Source organism: Bidens hawaiensis, unplaced genomic scaffold (genome assembly GCF_021521415.1).
Source record: "Bidens hawaiensis isolate Kalapana, Puna unplaced genomic scaffold, B.hawaiensis_p1.1 tig00004868_1, whole genome shotgun sequence".
NCBI classification, from domain to species: domain Eukaryota; kingdom Viridiplantae; phylum Streptophyta; class Magnoliopsida; order Asterales; family Asteraceae; genus Bidens; species Bidens hawaiensis.
Genome location: NW_027491307.1, coordinates 998,489 through 1,016,425, shown reverse-complemented (window position 1 = coordinate 1,016,425; position 17,937 = coordinate 998,489). Strand labels below are relative to the sequence as shown.

General features: G+C 39.6%; 2 protein-coding genes across 2 annotated transcripts; both read right to left on the bottom strand.

The window, feature by feature from the left end:
* Nucleotides 1-7,657: 7,657 nt before the first annotated feature.
* Nucleotides 7,658-9,219, bottom strand: LOC143628320 (uncharacterized). The gene is made up of 3 exons (XM_077097945.1): nt 8,788-9,219; nt 8,565-8,685; nt 7,658-8,523 (listed from the first exon to the last, which is right to left on the bottom strand). The coding sequence occupies exons 1-3, from the start codon at nt 9,217-9,219 to the stop codon at nt 7,658-7,660; spliced, it is 1,419 nt and encodes a 472-aa protein (XP_076954060.1).
* Nucleotides 9,220-15,544: 6,325 nt separating this feature from the next.
* Nucleotides 15,545-17,534, bottom strand: LOC143628319 (uncharacterized). Its single transcript, XM_077097943.1, has 3 exons — nt 16,703-17,534; nt 16,402-16,595; nt 15,545-16,120 (listed from the first exon to the last, which is right to left on the bottom strand). Exons 1-3 carry the CDS (start codon nt 17,532-17,534, stop codon nt 15,545-15,547), a joined length of 1,602 nt encoding a protein of 533 aa, XP_076954058.1.
* Nucleotides 17,535-17,937: the final 403 nt, after the last annotated feature.

Here is a 17,937-nt window from a genome sequence, read left to right as displayed (position 1 = left end):
GGCAAAAGGGTTGATAACCACATTTCAAGAGTGCACTATCAAGCAAGTCCCAAGATCGCAAAACAAGAGAGTCGATGCCCTGAGCAAGCTATCATCCCTCACATTTGCACATCTCACCAAGAGAAAGTATTGGTGGAAGTGTTGAAAACTCCTTCAATTCAAGAATTGGAGGTTCAAGATGTAATTACCGAAGAAGGTCCCAATTGGATGACTCCCATAGAAAAGTTCCTTAAAAATGGTGAGTTACAATTGGACAAGACAGAGGCTTAAAGGGTTAGAATCAAGTCCCGACAGTATGTGTTGCAAGGAGAAACCCTTTATAAAAAGGCTTACCTTGCACCACTACTAAGATGTGTGGGCCCTGAACAAAGCCAGTATATGATCAAAGAGGTTCATGAGGGAATATGTGGAGCTCATTTTGGGCTAAGAACGGTGGTTACAAAATTGATGAACCTTGGATACTTCTGGCCCACGATGCACCGCGATGCAACCGAACAGCTCAAGAAATGTGAAGCTTGTCAAATTCATGCACCTGTTCCCAAAAGCCCTAAACACGATCTAGTTCCATCTCTTCGGCTTGGCCATTCCACAAGTGGGGAATGGATATCATTGGTTCATTCCCACCAGCCAAGGGCGGGGTAAAATTTTTGTTGGTAGCCATGGACTACTTCACCAAGTGGCCTGAAGTCAAATCACTTGCAAAAATAACGGGCAAACAAGTCATTGACTTTGTATGGGAAAGCATCATTTGTCGCTATGGGTTGCCAGGAGTTTTGGTCACAGATAATGGGAAGCAATTTGCCGAGAAGCCTTTTAGCACATGGTGCAAAGAATTCAGAATCACCCAAGTGTTCAGCTCGGTTGCTTACCCACAATCCAACGGTCAAGTTGAAAGAACAAACGGAACCATTGTTGAAGGTATCAAAACAAGGCTGGGAATACATAACAACAATTGGCTTGAAGAAATCCCAAATGTTCAATGGGCAATAAGAACAACCGAAAAAACAAGTGACAAACGAACACCTTACAGCCTAGTTTTCGGATCAGAAGCTGTAATCCCAGCCGAAGTTGGAGTTGTGACTCAAAGAACACTCAACATGGATCTCGAATCAAACAACAATGAGAGCATGTTGAATTTGCAACTCCTTGAAGAAGTTCGTGATCAAGCCGCAATACAAGAGGCTAAGTACAAGTAGAAAATGGAAGCTAATTACAATGCAAGAGTGAAACATGAACGTTTCAATCCTGGAGACCTTGTACTCCGAAACAATGAGGCCAGCAAGAAAGAAAACTATGGAAAGCTTGACCCAAAGTGAGAAGGGCCATACACAATCCTTGAAGCTCACAAGGGTGGATCCTACAAGATGGCCGACACAGAAGGAAAAAAGCTTCCAAGACACTGGAACGGCAAAACTCTTAAAAGGTTCTATGCCTAGTCAAAGTCTTAAAATGTATTTCAAGAGATGTATAATTCTCCTTTTTGTGAACATCAACCTGTTGAATGAATGATAAAGGTTTTGTCATAACTTGTCTTTACTATCCTATAATCAGGTTGAGAACCTAGCAAGAAACTCCATGGCAAGGGCCATGTAAGGGGATGAGCTCCCAGGCCACATCGCTCAATAGGTTCAAGGGTTAAATGGACCTATATAAGGGGTGAGTTCCTATGTCAATCCAATTCCATGAGACTTAGAAAATTTTTCAACTAAAAACTTGTCTCATAGACGGGTCTGAACAGCCTACATCAAATCGTTCCTTAAGCTTTGTAAAAGTTTAAGAAACAAAAACATACACTATGTAGTGATACAAAGGATAGTCAACATGTGCTTTTTACCTAATGAAGCCTTGAAGCTAAAAAGTGACTGCAGCACTAAACCTTCTTATGGAAAGTTAGCTAAAAACACATCAAACTAACAAGACAAGCAACCAAAACACAGAAACATAAACATCACAGTCCATAAACAAAGGCCATTGAAAGGCCATAACTAATAAGCATTCATAATAAGCCAATTAAGGCTAAACAAGGAAATCACAAGGATTCCCAAGAAAATGTTCAAAGGGCCAAAAGGCCAAACACAACTACAAGGCAGAAACTTTAAGAGTTTCATGCCAAACCTACATTGTTTAAGATTACATAACATTGTTTAACGATGCTAAGAAAGCTACAAATCACGTGTTTAAACATTAGAAACATGCTTTGAAGTACTAGCCTTAACACTTTTACCCTTCTTGGACTTCTTGACTTGCGGGCCAACACCAGCAACAGCCGAGCCTTCGAGGCTTGCTACATGAGATCCGTCTCTTTCCCAAGATAAAGTCTCTTCACTATCGCCAAAGCGGGAGCGTTTCTGCGACAAGGACTCAAGCACCTCTTTAGCAACCTTCTCATCAAGGCCGGTTGGTTTCAAGCCCTGCAAAATTGAAAGAGGCTTACCATAGCATGATGAAACTTCACCCACATAAGGGTAAGTGAGCCTTTCCATTGCATGAACTGAACCGGTGAAAAGCATGTAAGCTTCATGGTTGAACAAGGGAGACTGCTCCATAGGTTGACCGGTTTCGTGATGATGGAAGCCTGCAATAAAACCCAAATGTTTCCCACGGTCTAGCAGCTTTGTGTAAACATAGCCCAGCACCGAGTTAAACTCCTTAGAATGAAGCAAGTAAGTTACAACCTGCTGAAACCTATGCTCAATCAACCACTTGTTGTCATCAGAAGTCTGGGTAACCGAAGCCTTCAAGCCTTCCTTCTCCATCTCGAAGGCTCTCCTCTGCACTCAAAAGCTTCCCGATCAGCATCCAACTTAGCCTTGTCAGCTTCCATAGCTTTTTTCAAACCTGCCATCTCAATCTCATGGCCACGAGACAATCGTCAATCCATTTCACATACACTTTCTCCTTCCCAGAAAACCCTTCTACCTCTTTCTTCATGGCCGCCATAGAGGCCCTCATCTTCTCCTTCATCTTCATAAACTCCTCATACTCCTCCATCTCTTTTCGAAAACGAGTGACACCCTCTGCCAAAAGGGCAGAAACGTTACGAGAATTCAAGATTAGCTTGGACAAAAGGGAATCACCCTCCATCTTGGAAATAGTATCACGAACCCCTGGAGGAGTGAAATTGGCTAACGCGTCCGCACACACTTCGGGATCTTTGAAGCTATCCCCAACCTTGACACTCCACTCTGGCACATAAACCGCATTGCCATCCAACCCTTGAACCACAGACATCGCAGCTTTCTTCCCAACCGATTTCCCCTTCTTAGAAACCACCAACCCTTGCTCCTTCTCAACCTCCATAGTTGGACCTTGGTCTTCAGAAACCTGAATACCATCACTAACCTCAACTGGTTCATGAGAAGATGAAGTGCCAACAAACTTCAGCAAACGTCGTGTGGAATGACGGGAAAAAGATTTCGGAACAGCGGTCTTGGTGAACCCTTTAACGTTTGCAACCCCAACATACTCAGCGTCCTCAAATCGACCCTCCTTCCCTCGAACAACCAAATCCTCCCCAACAGCATCCGCAATATCAGTAAACCCAACATCCGAAGTGTCATCACTCTTCAAAAAATCTAAGGCAGACATAACTATAAAATATAAAGGAAAATCATTAGCAAACATATCAACAAGATAAAGCAAATACGGGATAAACAAATGCATACCCTTATTATCCCTCAAAAGCACGGGATCCCAATTAGGCTTATCCCAAAGTTTGCTAATTCCTAATAACACAAGAAGGTGTTTGGGAAAAGGACGAAGACGTGATGGACACTCTCTAATACGTTTCAAAAACAAATCATTCAACTCCGATGCAGCCGGCTCAGGCTCGTTTAGAACGGCCTCGGGTTGTCTCCAAACGGGTTTAAATGGAAGGATGGAATCGAAAACAAAGAAAAAACGGACCTTCCAAGAACCGAGGGTTGTAACCGCCGAAGAAACCAAACACGTATCGACCTTAGTATGTTCGGAAGTATACCAATCGCCGTTCTTTTCTAAGCGAAAGAAACGACGAAAACTCAACAACGAAGGGTCATAATCTAGGGCTCTACACAAAAACTCAAAATGCAATACCCTAGCAAGCCCCAAAGGATGGATTTGACCGAACGATATATGGTAATACTCCAAAACATACAAAACAAAAACCGAAAAAGGGTGCCGGAGATTGGAAAACTCAAAATGACGACGGTATAAAGCAATAAAGCCCGCCGGACACCGATAAATCGAAGAATCGACCGGCGGAGCAAATGGTTTGTACTTTAACCCTATTCCCCATTCAATACAGAATGATTAAACCTCTTCTTGGGTTAATCGAGAAAAGCTGACCGAAAGATCCTTTTTAGCAACCATAGTTTTGAAAGAAAGGGGAAGGATCGAAACTAACCTGATAGAAGATTGAAAGAAACTTGAATATGTTTATGATGGAAACTTTAAAGAAAAAACTAGAAGAAAATGAGTAGTTATCCTATTGATAGCTATTAATGAAAAAGCAGTTATTGGGAACCGCAATATGGCAGTTACTATCACATCAGCTGTCCTTTCAAATTTTTCAAAAAATAACCAAAACTGAACAAAGCCTCGAAGCTTACAAGCCTTGAAGCCTTTAAGGAATAAACAAAACGTGTGCAAAAGTCAGAAGCCCTTGAGCTTACCTCCCAAACACCTCTGACTTGGGGGGCTGATGGCGGGGGTAGCCCAAGGAAATAATAAAATGGCTGGAACACATTAACGCTAAAAAGGTTGAAAGGTTAAAGGCTTCATTTCCCGCCCAAACTTATGTAAACAAGTACCCACGTGCTACAGTACGATGTCACATCACTGTTCACATCCTTGTCCCCTCTGAGCAAAGGACATGCTCAGATAAAGTATTATTATTTTAACCATGGACCAGCGGTCCAAAGATTCCCGCCCATAAAGGTCAACTCACTATGCAGACTGGAGGTAACATAGTTTGTACACTGGACGAAAGGCTTGGTCTCTTCTTCTATATAACAAGAACTTAGCCATAAACAAGAACACACCAAGATCTGGGTAGATAACACCATCTCCCTAATCTTCTCTTCTTCCTTGAGAGATATGCTCTTAACTTATTTCTTTCTCACTTCAACTACTCCATAGCTTCACCAAAAACATCATCCTAAAACCGATTCCAAACATCACGGTTCTTGATCCTCGGTGAACTATAGCAATCAACAACAAACTAGTGAACCTCCTTCTACGTTTTGCAAATGTAGAGGGACACCACGACCTGCTTTAGGTTAACCTGAACCCTTGAAGCTTGTTAGCCTAACCAGTCCATTCACTATCATTGGTCTTATCTTTGTTGTAGCAACAGTGTGTTTCTTGGATTTAGCCTCACCAGGTAAGTTCTGAAAAACAACATACGTGTGTGAGATCGGGTGGGAGCCACCCAATTTACCTTATTCAATGTTTATCAAGCATGACACCCCATCTTCTTCAAGATCTCCATCACCACACTAGCGATCTTTCCCACAGTACCCCATTTAATACTACCATTATTGTATGACACCACAACCGCCATCCTTCACAATTTAACACAACCACTCTCTTCCATCGATCCTTCTAGCTAGGCCCCTCCCCTTCTGTTCAGTTTTAACCACCTTTTTAAAGCTTCTAATGATGAAGACAATGTAAAAATATGAGTGAATGGTGCAGCTAGAAAAAAGAAGTCGAACCCGCCAACCTTTCCCTCTTTTAACTCTCTCTCAACATATGTGATCGCTTCTGCAGATTAAGAAAAAATCGAAGCGAGATAGGAATTTTAAAGTTATTAGAAAGGGGGTACATGGCGTAGAAGTCATGCTCTAATAAAAAACAAGTATTTATAAAACTTAAATACCTATAACTAGTATGAGTAAGTAAGGTCATCTCCACAGGGAATCAATGGAAAATGCAAGTAAATTTCATGGCTAATTAATTATTATTTTAGGAGGACAATCGATGTCAAGCATTTTTTTAAAGATAATTATAAGAACACACGATTACTTGGAAAAGTTTGTAAACAATAATGACAAACAGATTCGCTTCAGGTTCAGGTAATGTGATGACCGACTAATCACATATTCATAGGAATTAATTGCGCAGTAATTACTAAACCTAACAGTTGGGTTGCGATGACAAACGATACCCTAACCGAATTGTTGATACAACTGAACCCCGGTTTACCCAATTACCAGTTTAATGTATGGACACAAATTTTAAGAAATGACTAACGAATACTGGTTCAATGACATAAGAGCTAACCCTACATGTGATGAACACAACCAGAAAAGTGATGCAAAGTTGAGAATCAAACTCATAAACTATTTAAACAATCAATTCATAATGTAAAAAAAGATTAAAGACATTCAATCAAGTTCATACTCATTCAAAACATAAAATCTGATCAAAGTTCGTTTACAAAAAACCCTAACCTAAAGTGAATACAATGGTTTTAGCCTGACATTGGCATCATGAAGGATTCACTTATCTGATGACAGGATGAAAGCATGCGATGAAGGGACAAACCCGAGGATTCGGGATGGTGCAAAATCGTCCAAGGGCTTGTACTTGGTTGCTGGAACGAAGGATGTGTTGAATTAGGGGCTCAAAATGATTATATCAAAGTTAGGTTAACTTTCCGTCTTAAGGGATGTTAGCGTGGTGCTAAAATCCAGGGGTGAGACCTTAGCGCAGCGCTAAGGTCTAATTTCCTGATTTCTTAAATTTGACCTTAGAGTAGCTCTAAGGTTACACCCAGGGCCCCTTAGAGCCGCGCTAAGGGGTATCTGACACATTCTCATTATTTTCTTCTTTTATTTTGCATAGGAAATCGTGCTAATCATCACGAGTCTTCTACATATTCGTTCCAAGCCTGTAATTCATCCCGATAAGCGTCCTTAATGTCAACTATCCTGAAACACATAAACACCCTTGAAGTACCAAAGTTCACATCATTTTTAAACTAAAAGTAAACAAATAATATAATAATATATGACTTTTACCCGACCATCACATCCCCACAATTATCTTTTGCTTGCCCTCAAGCAAACTCTCATGCAACACATACACCTCGATCGATGATTCATCAATTACCACTGTTAATACTAGTAAGCAATATGGTCATACCCAATTCCCAAAAACTGACTCCGTCAAGGTTGATAACCCACCAAACAATTTAATGATACATTTAAAACTATGAAACCGCCCAAACGAGTGTACTTTGTTTTTGGTTAGGGCACATATGATCACACCCCTCATAATATAACATCTCTCCTCTCGATTTAATATCTGGACCACCAAAAAATGTGCTAGTATCTCTCTGCCTCTATATACTGAGTACAAGATAAAAGAGAAACATAAAAAATAAGAAAAAATAATGGATGATTAACAAACAAACATATACCTATAGTTAGACATAAAATAATTAACACAATCCTTTTATAATAAAAAGTTAAATGCAATTACAACAGTTGAAACATAAACGAAAATGAAATGTAAAAACTCATAAAAGGTTTCCAAATATTTCCTTATTCACAACGTTTTTTTTCGTTAATCAATTGAGATTCTTTATCTAGTAAAACAATCTTAATACCTTCTCGAGTCTTAACTCTAGACAAAGCAACATAAAGCTGGCCATGAGTAAAAACCGGGTCTTTTAAATATAATCCAACACGCGATAACGATTGTCCTTGACTTTATTTATAGTCATTGCAAAACAAACGGATATAGGAAACTGTCTTCTCTTTAACTTGAATGGAAGCTTCTTATCAGAAGGTGTAAGACTTATTCTGCTAATTAAAGTACGAAATCCTATATTTGTACCAGAAACAACCTTAGCTTCAATGACGTGTTTTCCCAAACTAACAACTTGTAGTCTAGTTCCATTGCACAAACATTTTTTCTGATTAATATTTCTAAGTAACATAATAGGAACTCCCACCTTAAGTAACAAACGATGGTTTGGCATTCCAGACATCTTTATACCATTAAGGAAATCATGAGAGTACAACGTGGGATCAAAATCTTCTGAGACACTTTCAACCTCATCGATACTATCTGAACTTAAGTATTCCATTTCTTGATCGGGAAAATATGATAACATACGATCATTAATTTCTTGAACCACCTCATTTAAGGGAGCAAGCAACGCCCGTTCTTGAAAGTAAGTAAGATCGTTAAACCTTTCTAACATAGAAGGATAAACAAATTCTATTAAATCAGACATAGGATCAAGGGAATATTTTATTAGAAGGCCATTTGGAATTGATATAGTTGCTTCACCATCATTTGGACCACCAAGATTACCTTCACCAATATCCAACAACCAATCAGCAAATTTTTGAATCTCTAAAGTGTTTGTCATTTGAGAACCAACAGTCAACCTCATGTTCTTTGTTAGTTTCAAAACCTTACACTTTGACCATATGTAAGAAGAACTAATTGTGGCATTGACACACTCGTTTCTTGTTCCATTATGTACAACAGGTAAAATCTGTCTGAAATCACTCCAAGAACAATTACCTTACCTCAAAACAATGATTCAGAAGTGTTTGCCAAATCACCTTTCATAACATCTTTTAGCGTTCTGTCCAAAGCTTCAAACGCATGTTTGTGAATCATTGGAGCTTCGTCCCAAATTGATGTTTTCTTCAATAAGTCAGAAACATCAGTATTTCCCTTAACCTGAAAATGTTGAATATGTAAACATTATATTAAATATAATAATTAAAAAAGATAAATTAAACTGTAAAATAATAACTACCTAATAAAATTTATAATACTTACCTGAAGATTTATTGGAATGAAGAATATTGAATGAGCAGTTATACCGCCATCTAATAATAAAGATGCTATTCGACTTGAAGCAACATTAAGAACAATTTCTCCCTTAGACCGAATTGAGGCAGATAAAGTTTTCCATAAGTATGTTTTGTCGGTACCACCATAACCATAAACGAAAAAAACACCACCTTTTTTACGTTTCCATGAGTCAAATATTTCGTTGTAAACGCCTTTTTGTTCAGAAGTTAGAGATATATACAAATGCTTAAAATCATTTGTCAAAGCATTGGTATCATAAGCTAGTTCTTCCATCATAAGAGGATTCATTGAGGCAGATATAGATTCCTGATCTGGAAACGGGATGTGCGAAAACCTACATAGAGATGAATTGTTTGATACCAAAAACTCTTCAATCTCAAGTAATGCCAAGTTCATAAGTTGGTCGTCACTAAGACATAAATCTGAAAAATAATTAATTTATTTAATTTAAAGTAAACTACAAAAACAAAATATCACATATATGTAACATCCCGAAATTTTTTATTTTGATAAATAAAAGAAAGTTATGTTTAGTAATTTCACGTTTTAGTTATTTAATGTCGAGTAAGGAACGGGTCTTGGGCTTAGTTATTTTATGAACTCGGCCTGTCTCGACCCGTAGGAAGCCAACCCGAGCCTAACCAAACTCGTAGTATATAAACGAAAGTTCTTGACACTTCCACCATTTTCACCATCTTCCTTCACTTACACCCACCCAAACACTCTCATTTCTAGAGAGAGAAGCTAGAGAGAGAAAGTTCTCAAATCACAAATCCGAGTCCACAATCTAGTTCCTAATCGTTTTTGGTAAGTCCCTCTCGAAAATCATCCGTTTTCATAACCATTTTCGAGCTCAAATCGAGCAAAAACTCCCTATTTTCGTAACTTGAGTTTTCGGGTCAAAAACCGCCTTGTTTTGATGTCAAAATGCAAGCTTTTGTGTTTAAAAGTACAAGGAATCGATAGCCCTTTCAATCCCGAGCATTTCCATGTCAAAAACTTCGATTTTGGGTCAAAAATCTGGAAAATCTGGAAAACCCGTGGGTTTCTCCGTCGCCCAGCTTGAAGGAGTCGAATCAGACTCATTCGATCGAACCAGTCGATCGAATCAGTCCATTCGATCGAATGCGTAGATCGAACAAGTCCAGTCGACCGAATAGGGAAGCAACCGAATAGTCTCCAACTCATTCGATCGAATGAGTTTTGTATTCGATCGAATGAGTGTTGTATTCGATCGAACGTGTTCCTGTTTGATCGAACGTGTTCCTATTCGATCGAACGTGTTCCTGTTTGATCGAACGTGTTCCTATTCGATCGAACGTGTTCCTATTCGATCGAACGTGTTCCTATTCGATCGAACGTGTTCCTATTCGATCGAATCAAGCCAGAACCAAGCTGTTTCCGAGTTCGCCTAAGGTTTAACTTCGCCTGAAGCGAAGTTCGTTTATAAAATGAATTAATAACCTACTGGAAAATGTGTTAAGGCAGTTATCGAAAACGAGTAGTAGTAGTTAATTGATATGTGTAAATATTATACAGTTAGCCGAGCCCAGTTAAAGAAAGGAATTACAATCAACGGAGAACGTAACCGTATTCAGGTGAGTTTCTAGCCCCATTTCCTTGTTATGTTTTCGGGGCTGTGTGCATACTCGATGTGAAGTGTGAATCCACTTACTTTAAGTGGTAAGTGTATGCTATAGATGTTATATGAGGTATATATTTATAATGCTTGTCGGTACGTGAACGATCTTCGGATATTGCACGTATCGCCAAGGATAGCGATTGCCAAGTGGTTGATAGTGTGTATGAATGATGTGATGTGACTTGTTCACTACGTAAATACTAAACTAATATGAGTGTGACCAAGGCAGGTTGAGGTAGAGTGTGTTAGAGGTAGCAGGAGTCTAGTAAGGGTGTTAGTGGCATAGCGTGAGTGCGTGATAGGGAAAGCCTATACGTGCCTTCGTTATTAAGTGGCATAGCGTGAGTGCGTGATAGGGAAAGCCTATACGTGCCTTCGTTATTAAGTGGCATAGCGTGAGTGCGTGATAGGGAAAGCCTATACGTGCCTTCGCTATTAAGTGGCATAGCGTGAGTGCGTGATAGGGAAAGCCTATACGTGCCTTCGTTATTAAGTGGCATAGCGTGAGTGCGTGATAGGGAAAGCCTATACGTGCCGTTGTAATTAAGTGGCTAAGCTGTAGGGGTAATTAAGTGGTTAAACAGTGGCATGTTAGACAGTGGACTATGTGTCTTCGGATACGTATATATATATTGTATGAAGTGGTTGTATGATAAGTTGCTTGATTAACTAGAACTCACTCAGCGTAGCTGACTTTTAGTATGCACGCAGGTGAGCTGATTATAGAGTTAGCATGAGGATGACACACGGCATGGATTGAACGGCTGGCATCTGAAGAAAGAAGTAAAGATGTTTTAAATATAAAGTTTTGTGTTATGGTATCAAAGAAAAGATTGAATGATTTGTAACAAATGATTGATGTTTTATATTCCGCGAAAAGTTTTAATAAACTCTGATTTGAAGAACTGTGTTTATGAGTAAATCCGACGCGAAAGTAGGGCTTCCGGTAACGGGGCCTTACAAGTTGGTATCAGAGCATAAGTTCGAGAGATTTAAGCATCCTACATGCTTAGACTCGAACAGAAAATGGGATTTAAGTAAGAAAGGAAAGAAGATGCCAGTTCAAGAATGCCATGTGTCGCTCAAGCAAGATCAGTAAAGGTAAGGTGTATGATTAAATGATATATGTTAATGAGAAAAGAAAGATATGTGAACGTTAGGGATAGGAATAATTGATTGTTTGATTTGACAAACTGCTTATGTAGAACCAGCACAAATGGACTCATAAAGGGAAGTGTATAGGACACGGAAAGTAACGTGATCAGCTAATCACAACTGGCCACTGTTATTACCTGTTAGCCTTACTATCCTTGTACTAGATAGATCCTTGAGTGATGATGTTTGTGTTTTCCCTTTTAGATTACGATGGCTGGAGCTGGAGAATTTGTTGAAACTGGGGGTCGCACTGGGCGTCGTGGCAGGCCTCGTCTTGTCCGGCAACCCTCGGTGGAAGAAGCTTCCCACACCGAAGATGAAGGAAGCGCAGCTGGAGGAGACCAGAACAACAACGAAGAAGTTCAACTTAGCCCTGCAGTTCAAGCAGCCATTGTTCAAGCTGTAGTTGCTGCTGTGAAGAACCTGAATCCCGAAGGGTCTGCTGGAAGCCGTGAACGAACCGTTGAAGGGGCAGGTGGTAATAATAGAAAGAATGACGAGAGGGAAAGGGATAACTCGAGTGAGGTAAAGTCTGTGAAAGATGATGAAAGGAAGAGGGGCCGAGGCGGTTGCAACTATAAGTCCTTCAAAGGTTGTGACCCGCCTAAGTTGACTGGTTTGGGAGACGCAATCGCTACCCTTCAGTGGATAACCGCCATGGATAAGGTTATCCGCATTAGCGAGTGTCGTCCTGACCAAGCAGTGGGTTATGCCACTCAGTCATTTGAAGATGAGGCCATGTACTGGTGGGAAACGGTCGAACAAAGGAAGACCCGAGAGGAGATTAAGGCCATGAGGTGGGATGACCTTAAGGAGTTAGTGATGAAAAGGTTCTGTGCTGATGCTGAGGTTGAGAGGGCCGAGATGAAGTTTCTGAATCTAAAGGCGGACAAGATGACACATCGTGAGTACACCACTGAATTCAACCGCATGTCTAGGTTGGTACCTGACATGGTGAACACCGAGGCGAAACGGATCAAGTGCTACGTTAGAGGACTTCCCCAGAAGGTCCGCATGTTGGTCAGGGCCAACAAACCTGTTACCTTTGAGTCTGCGGTCGAGTTGGCGGAGATAGTCTATGATGATCTGGCGGCGGATGATGTGGGAGTGGAAGATGAGGGAAAAGGGAAAGGAACTAAAAGAGCTGGGGATATCGTGGAACATGCAGGGAGAAGGACACAGAAGATGGCAGGGAGTGGAGCATGTAAGGTGTGTGGAAAGATGCACTTGGGGGAATGCAAGGCTGGTCCAAACCAGTGCTACCGATGTGGGAGGGAGGGGCACCTCTCCCGTGAATGCACCGAGGACCAGAAGTGTTATAGGTGTGGTAAGTCAGGTCACATAGCTAGGGAGTGTAGAGAAGCCGTGGCAGTGAGGGAAGGAAGAGGAAACGCGTGAAGGGATGGTCTATTAGCTGCTGAGGAGGTTGCAGGAGAATAAGTGGCATGTCACAGTTGTTTTATGTTTAGTAGTTAAAGAGTGTTTTATGTTACAGTTGAACCTATGTTGTTTAGCAAGCTTGAATGATTTCCTTTTATGTTATGAAGTACTTGTGACTTCTTGTGCTTTAGTATGAACGATCTATGAATTTAACTTGAATGCATGTTGGTTATAATAAATAGTTGTGTGATGGTAAAGCGTGTAAATATAAGAAGTTTTCCGTTTATAGGGAATAAGTTAGGTTTCGGGGGCGAAACCTCTTTAAGGAGGGAAGACTTGTAACATCCCGAAATTTTTTATTTTGATAAATAAAAGAAAGTTATGTTTAGTAATTTCACGTTTTAGTTATTTAATGTCGAGTAAGGAACGGGTCTTGGGCTTAGTTATTTTATGAACTCGGCCTGTCTCGACCCGTAGGAAGCCAACCCGAGCCTAACCAAACTCGTAGTATATAAACGAAAGTTCTTGACACTTCCACCATTTTCACCATCTTCCTTCACTTACACCCACCCAAACACTCTCATTTCTAGAGAGAGAAGCTAGAGAGAGAAAGTTCTCAAATCACAAATCCGAGTCCACAATCTAGTTCCTAATCGTTTTTGGTAAGTCCCTCTCGAAAATCATCCGTTTTCATAACCATTTTCGAGCTCAAATCGAGCAAAAACTCCCTATTTTCGTAACTTGAGTTTTCGGGTCAAAAACCGCCTTGTTTTGATGTCAAAATGCAAGCTTTTGTGTTTAAAAGTACAAGGAATCGATAGCCCTTTCAATCCCGAGCATTTCCATGTCAAAAACTTCGATTTTGGGTCAAAAATCTGGAAAATCTGGAAAACCCGTGGGTTTCTCCGTCGCCCAGCTTGAAGGAGTCGAATCAGACTCATTCGATCGAACCAGTCGATCGAATCAGTCCATTCGATCGAATGCGTAGATCGAACAAGTCCAGTCGACCGAATAGGGAAGCAACCGAATAGTCTCCAACTCATTCGATCGAATGAGTTTTGTATTCGATCGAATGAGTGTTGTATTCGATCGAACGTGTTCCTGTTTGATCGAACGTGTTCCTATTCGATCGAACGTGTTCCTGTTTGATCGAACGTGTTCCTATTCGATCGAACGTGTTCCTATTCGATCGAACGTGTTCCTATTCGATCGAACGTGTTCCTATTCGATCGAATCAAGCCAGAACCAAGCTGTTTCCGAGTTCGCCTAAGGTTTAACTTCGCCTGAAGCGAAGTTCGTTTATAAAATGAATTAATAACCTACTGGAAAATGTGTTAAGGCAGTTATCGAAAACGAGTAGTAGTAGTTAATTGATATGTGTAAATATTATACAGTTAGCCGAGCCCAGTTAAAGAAAGGAATTACAATCAACGGAGAACGTAACCGTATTCAGGTGAGTTTCTAGCCCCATTTCCTTGTTATGTTTTCGGGGCTGTGTGCATACTCGATGTGAAGTGTGAATCCACTTACTTTAAGTGGTAAGTGTATGCTATAGATGTTATATGAGGTATATATTTATAATGCTTGTCGGTACGTGAACGATCTTCGGATATTGCACGTATCGCCAAGGATAGCGATTGCCAAGTGGTTGATAGTGTGTATGAATGATGTGATGTGACTTGTTCACTACGTAAATACTAAACTAATATGAGTGTGACCAAGGCAGGTTGAGGTAGAGTGTGTTAGAGGTAGCAGGAGTCTAGTAAGGGTGTTAGTGGCATAGCGTGAGTGCGTGATAGGGAAAGCCTATACGTGCCTTCGTTATTAAGTGGCATAGCGTGAGTGCGTGATAGGGAAAGCCTATACGTGCCTTCGTTATTAAGTGGCATAGCGTGAGTGCGTGATAGGGAAAGCCTATACGTGCCTTCGCTATTAAGTGGCATAGCGTGAGTGCGTGATAGGGAAAGCCTATACGTGCCTTCGTTATTAAGTGGCATAGCGTGAGTGCGTGATAGGGAAAGCCTATACGTGCCGTTGTAATTAAGTGGCTAAGCTGTAGGGGTAATTAAGTGGTTAAACAGTGGCATGTTAGACAGTGGACTATGTGTCTTCGGATACGTATATATATATTGTATGAAGTGGTTGTATGATAAGTTGCTTGATTAACTAGAACTCACTCAGCGTAGCTGACTTTTAGTATGCACGCAGGTGAGCTGATTATAGAGTTAGCATGAGGATGACACACGGCATGGATTGAACGGCTGGCATCTGAAGAAAGAAGTAAAGATGTTTTAAATATAAAGTTTTGTGTTATGGTATCAAAGAAAAGATTGAATGATTTGTAACAAATGATTGATGTTTTATATTCCGCGAAAAGTTTTAATAAACTCTGATTTGAAGAACTGTGTTTATGAGTAAATCCGACGCGAAAGTAGGGCTTCCGGTAACGGGGCCTTACAATATAGAACAAAACTAACTTGGATTCTTGTGTTTCTTTTGTTGATAATAAAGAATAGCGTTGACTAAGAATTGCCATGTATTATCTCAAACATAATCAGGTCTTGATAATGAGAATGTTATAAGCATTGTTGCAAACAAATTCCTTAGATAATATCCGTTTGCGGTATGGCTTGCTTCCTCTATTGCTTCTATGTACTCCTTATCATCATCTAAAAGCCCTCTTCTATAACATGCATCTCTAAAAGAATCACAAACAACACCATCTACCGTGCGAATATCTTCGAAACATTGGGGTCCTTTAACCTTGTTTAAAAGTATTCGTAAGTAGTAGGCCTCGTCAAACGATGTAGGAACGGCATGAATTCTACCAATAGCAAATCCCTTTAACCTTGGTACCCATTTTGGTGGTTTTTTTTTTTTTTTCCATACAAACTGTGTTGGAAACTCAGCATAGGATAGCTTCCTTGCATGCCTATAGCTTTTATTGGCTTCCATCCAACCAATAAACATTGAAGCAGCATTGGAAGGCTTCGTAAGAACGTCTTCAATATCTTCCTCCGGACCATAAATTACTTGTTGCTGACAAGGTAAATGGAAAGGAAGTCTCGTAACAGTCGGGACCCTGTAATGAACATCAAAAGAAAATATCCTCCAGGCAGCCTCACATGCAGAAAGATATCTACAATAGTAAAATGCTTTAATCTCGTCCGCATTAGGATCTTCATTATCGGGGCTGTTATTTTAGACAAGATCTGGACCCTTATTTATATATTTAAACAAATACTTGATTGATCCTTCTTGATTGCACCACTCGACATTTATATGGGCTTGATACTTTCTTTACAGAATTTTGTTGTAAGGGATAACACTTCTATTATCTAAATTTATTCCTTTCTTAATGATGTAACGTCCATTATCTCTTCTTTTATAAATTGGAAAACCTTTTGAATCTGTACTTGAAGCATATGATTCGACACAAGCTGGTATAGGTCTGGTTCAGTCAACTTGTCTGGAATTTCACTTGAAACAAACTTATCTATATCGGATGGATTATGAATTTTATTATCTGGATGAATGAATAAGCAAATATGGGCATGAGGTAGACCACGTTTCTGAAACTCAATTATGTAAATGGCTGCATTTGGAATTAAAAATAAAAATTAGCACAAAATAATAAAATAAAGATCTTCAAAATTAGAAGGAAAAAATATGAAAATATAAATTTTTATTTGCAAACCGAACCTGCTTTAACCTTCCCAAACAAAGACTTATCCTTCAACAACTTAATCATTGAATCAAGCTTCATCTTAAAAATACGACATAATATATCGGGCCTGTCTTCAGAATTTAAACTGGTATCCTTCAAAAAACGCTTGACTTCTGGCCAACCGGGATTGCACGTAATGGTTAAGAAAAAATCTGGATAACCGTACCATCTACAAAGACACATGGCATCCAAATAATTTTGCATCATATATCTACTTCCTCCGTTAAAAGATGATGGAAGAATTACACGCTGACCAGATGTGGAAACATCTGAAGTTCCTGATGTCTTAAGGTTTCGAAGGCTTTCGTATGTGTCACACCTAAGTTCACTCTGTTTAGAATGTATAAAATGCAACCTTTGACTCTCAACCATGGTGTATTTGTCTACCAAAAGCTGCTGAAAAAGCCTCCTACCATTTAAGGGTAGTGAGAATTGGTTAGGCCTATCTTGTAACCTATATGCAAAGAACTCTCGCATCGTGCACTTCTTACGGGCAGCAGTAGATGAAGGATCTATATTCCGATGCGGAATGTCTATCTTATAACCATCCTCACCAAAAGGAAAAAGCAAAGGAAATTGGAGAGGAGTATAAGAAGGATGAAGCTCACTAATTCGTCGAAGACCGCTAGACCTCGAGTTAACTATTATATCTCTATTGTCTAAGGCATCATAAATATCTCCAACTAAAAGAGCAGCAACCTCAAAGGTCGTTGGTAAGTTATAGGTCCTAGCATCGTATTGCCTTGTTCCAACAATGCGGAGTTTTAAATCATTATGAGGATTTTCTTTAAAAGAATCATGTACCATCTGATAGGCCTGAACCAATGGATTTTGTGAGTCTAACATTTCCTTCAGATAATTAATAATATAATCATCAAACTTTTTGTCATCTCCGGATAATTGATTGCAAGAAAAACAAAGGAAAAAATACACTTTAAAGTTAATATGAATGTAATATATTATAAAATAATATGTTTATAAAAATTATAAACATATACTGGTTAAGGTAAGTCTTACCCAAAAACTCATTTTCGGTTTGAAACTTCGTTCTCTGTATCATAAATGTATAGTTGAGCAAACTGAGGTTTGTTACCATCTAATGGAAGAAGAGTTCCTATAGAATGGTAGTTTTCTCCACTTAGTCTAAACGTGTATGGAGCGTTTCCTCTATTAATGGAATTGTCAATTTTTCCACCCATTGATGTAAAGG

What these genes read in the sequence shown, in the direction of transcription:
- LOC143628320 (XM_077097945.1), bottom strand. Translation starts at nt 9,219, where the DNA reads ATGAACTTGGCATTACTTGAGATTGAAGAGTTTTTGGTATCAAACAAT. An exon ending in TCATTCCAATAAATCTTCAG is followed by an intron (nt 8,686 to 8,787) that starts GTAAGTATTATA and finishes CAACATTTTCAG; the next exon opens with GTTAAGGGAAATACTGATGT. An exon ending in GCTAAAAGATGTTATGAAAG is followed by an intron (nt 8,524 to 8,564) that starts GTGATTTGGCAA and finishes TTTTGAGGTAAG; the next exon opens with GTAATTGTTCTTGGAGTGAT.
- LOC143628319 (XM_077097943.1), bottom strand. Translation starts at nt 17,534, where the DNA reads ATGGTACATGATTCTTTTAAAGAAAATCCTCATAATGATTTAAAACTC. An exon ending in GTTTGGGAAGGTTAAAGCAG is followed by an intron (nt 16,596 to 16,702) that starts GTTCGGTTTGCA and finishes TTCCAAATGCAG; the next exon opens with CCATTTACATAATTGAGTTT. An exon ending in TTCAAGTACAGATTCAAAAG is followed by an intron (nt 16,121 to 16,401) that starts GTTTTCCAATTT and finishes TCTGCATGTGAG; the next exon opens with GCTGCCTGGAGGATATTTTC.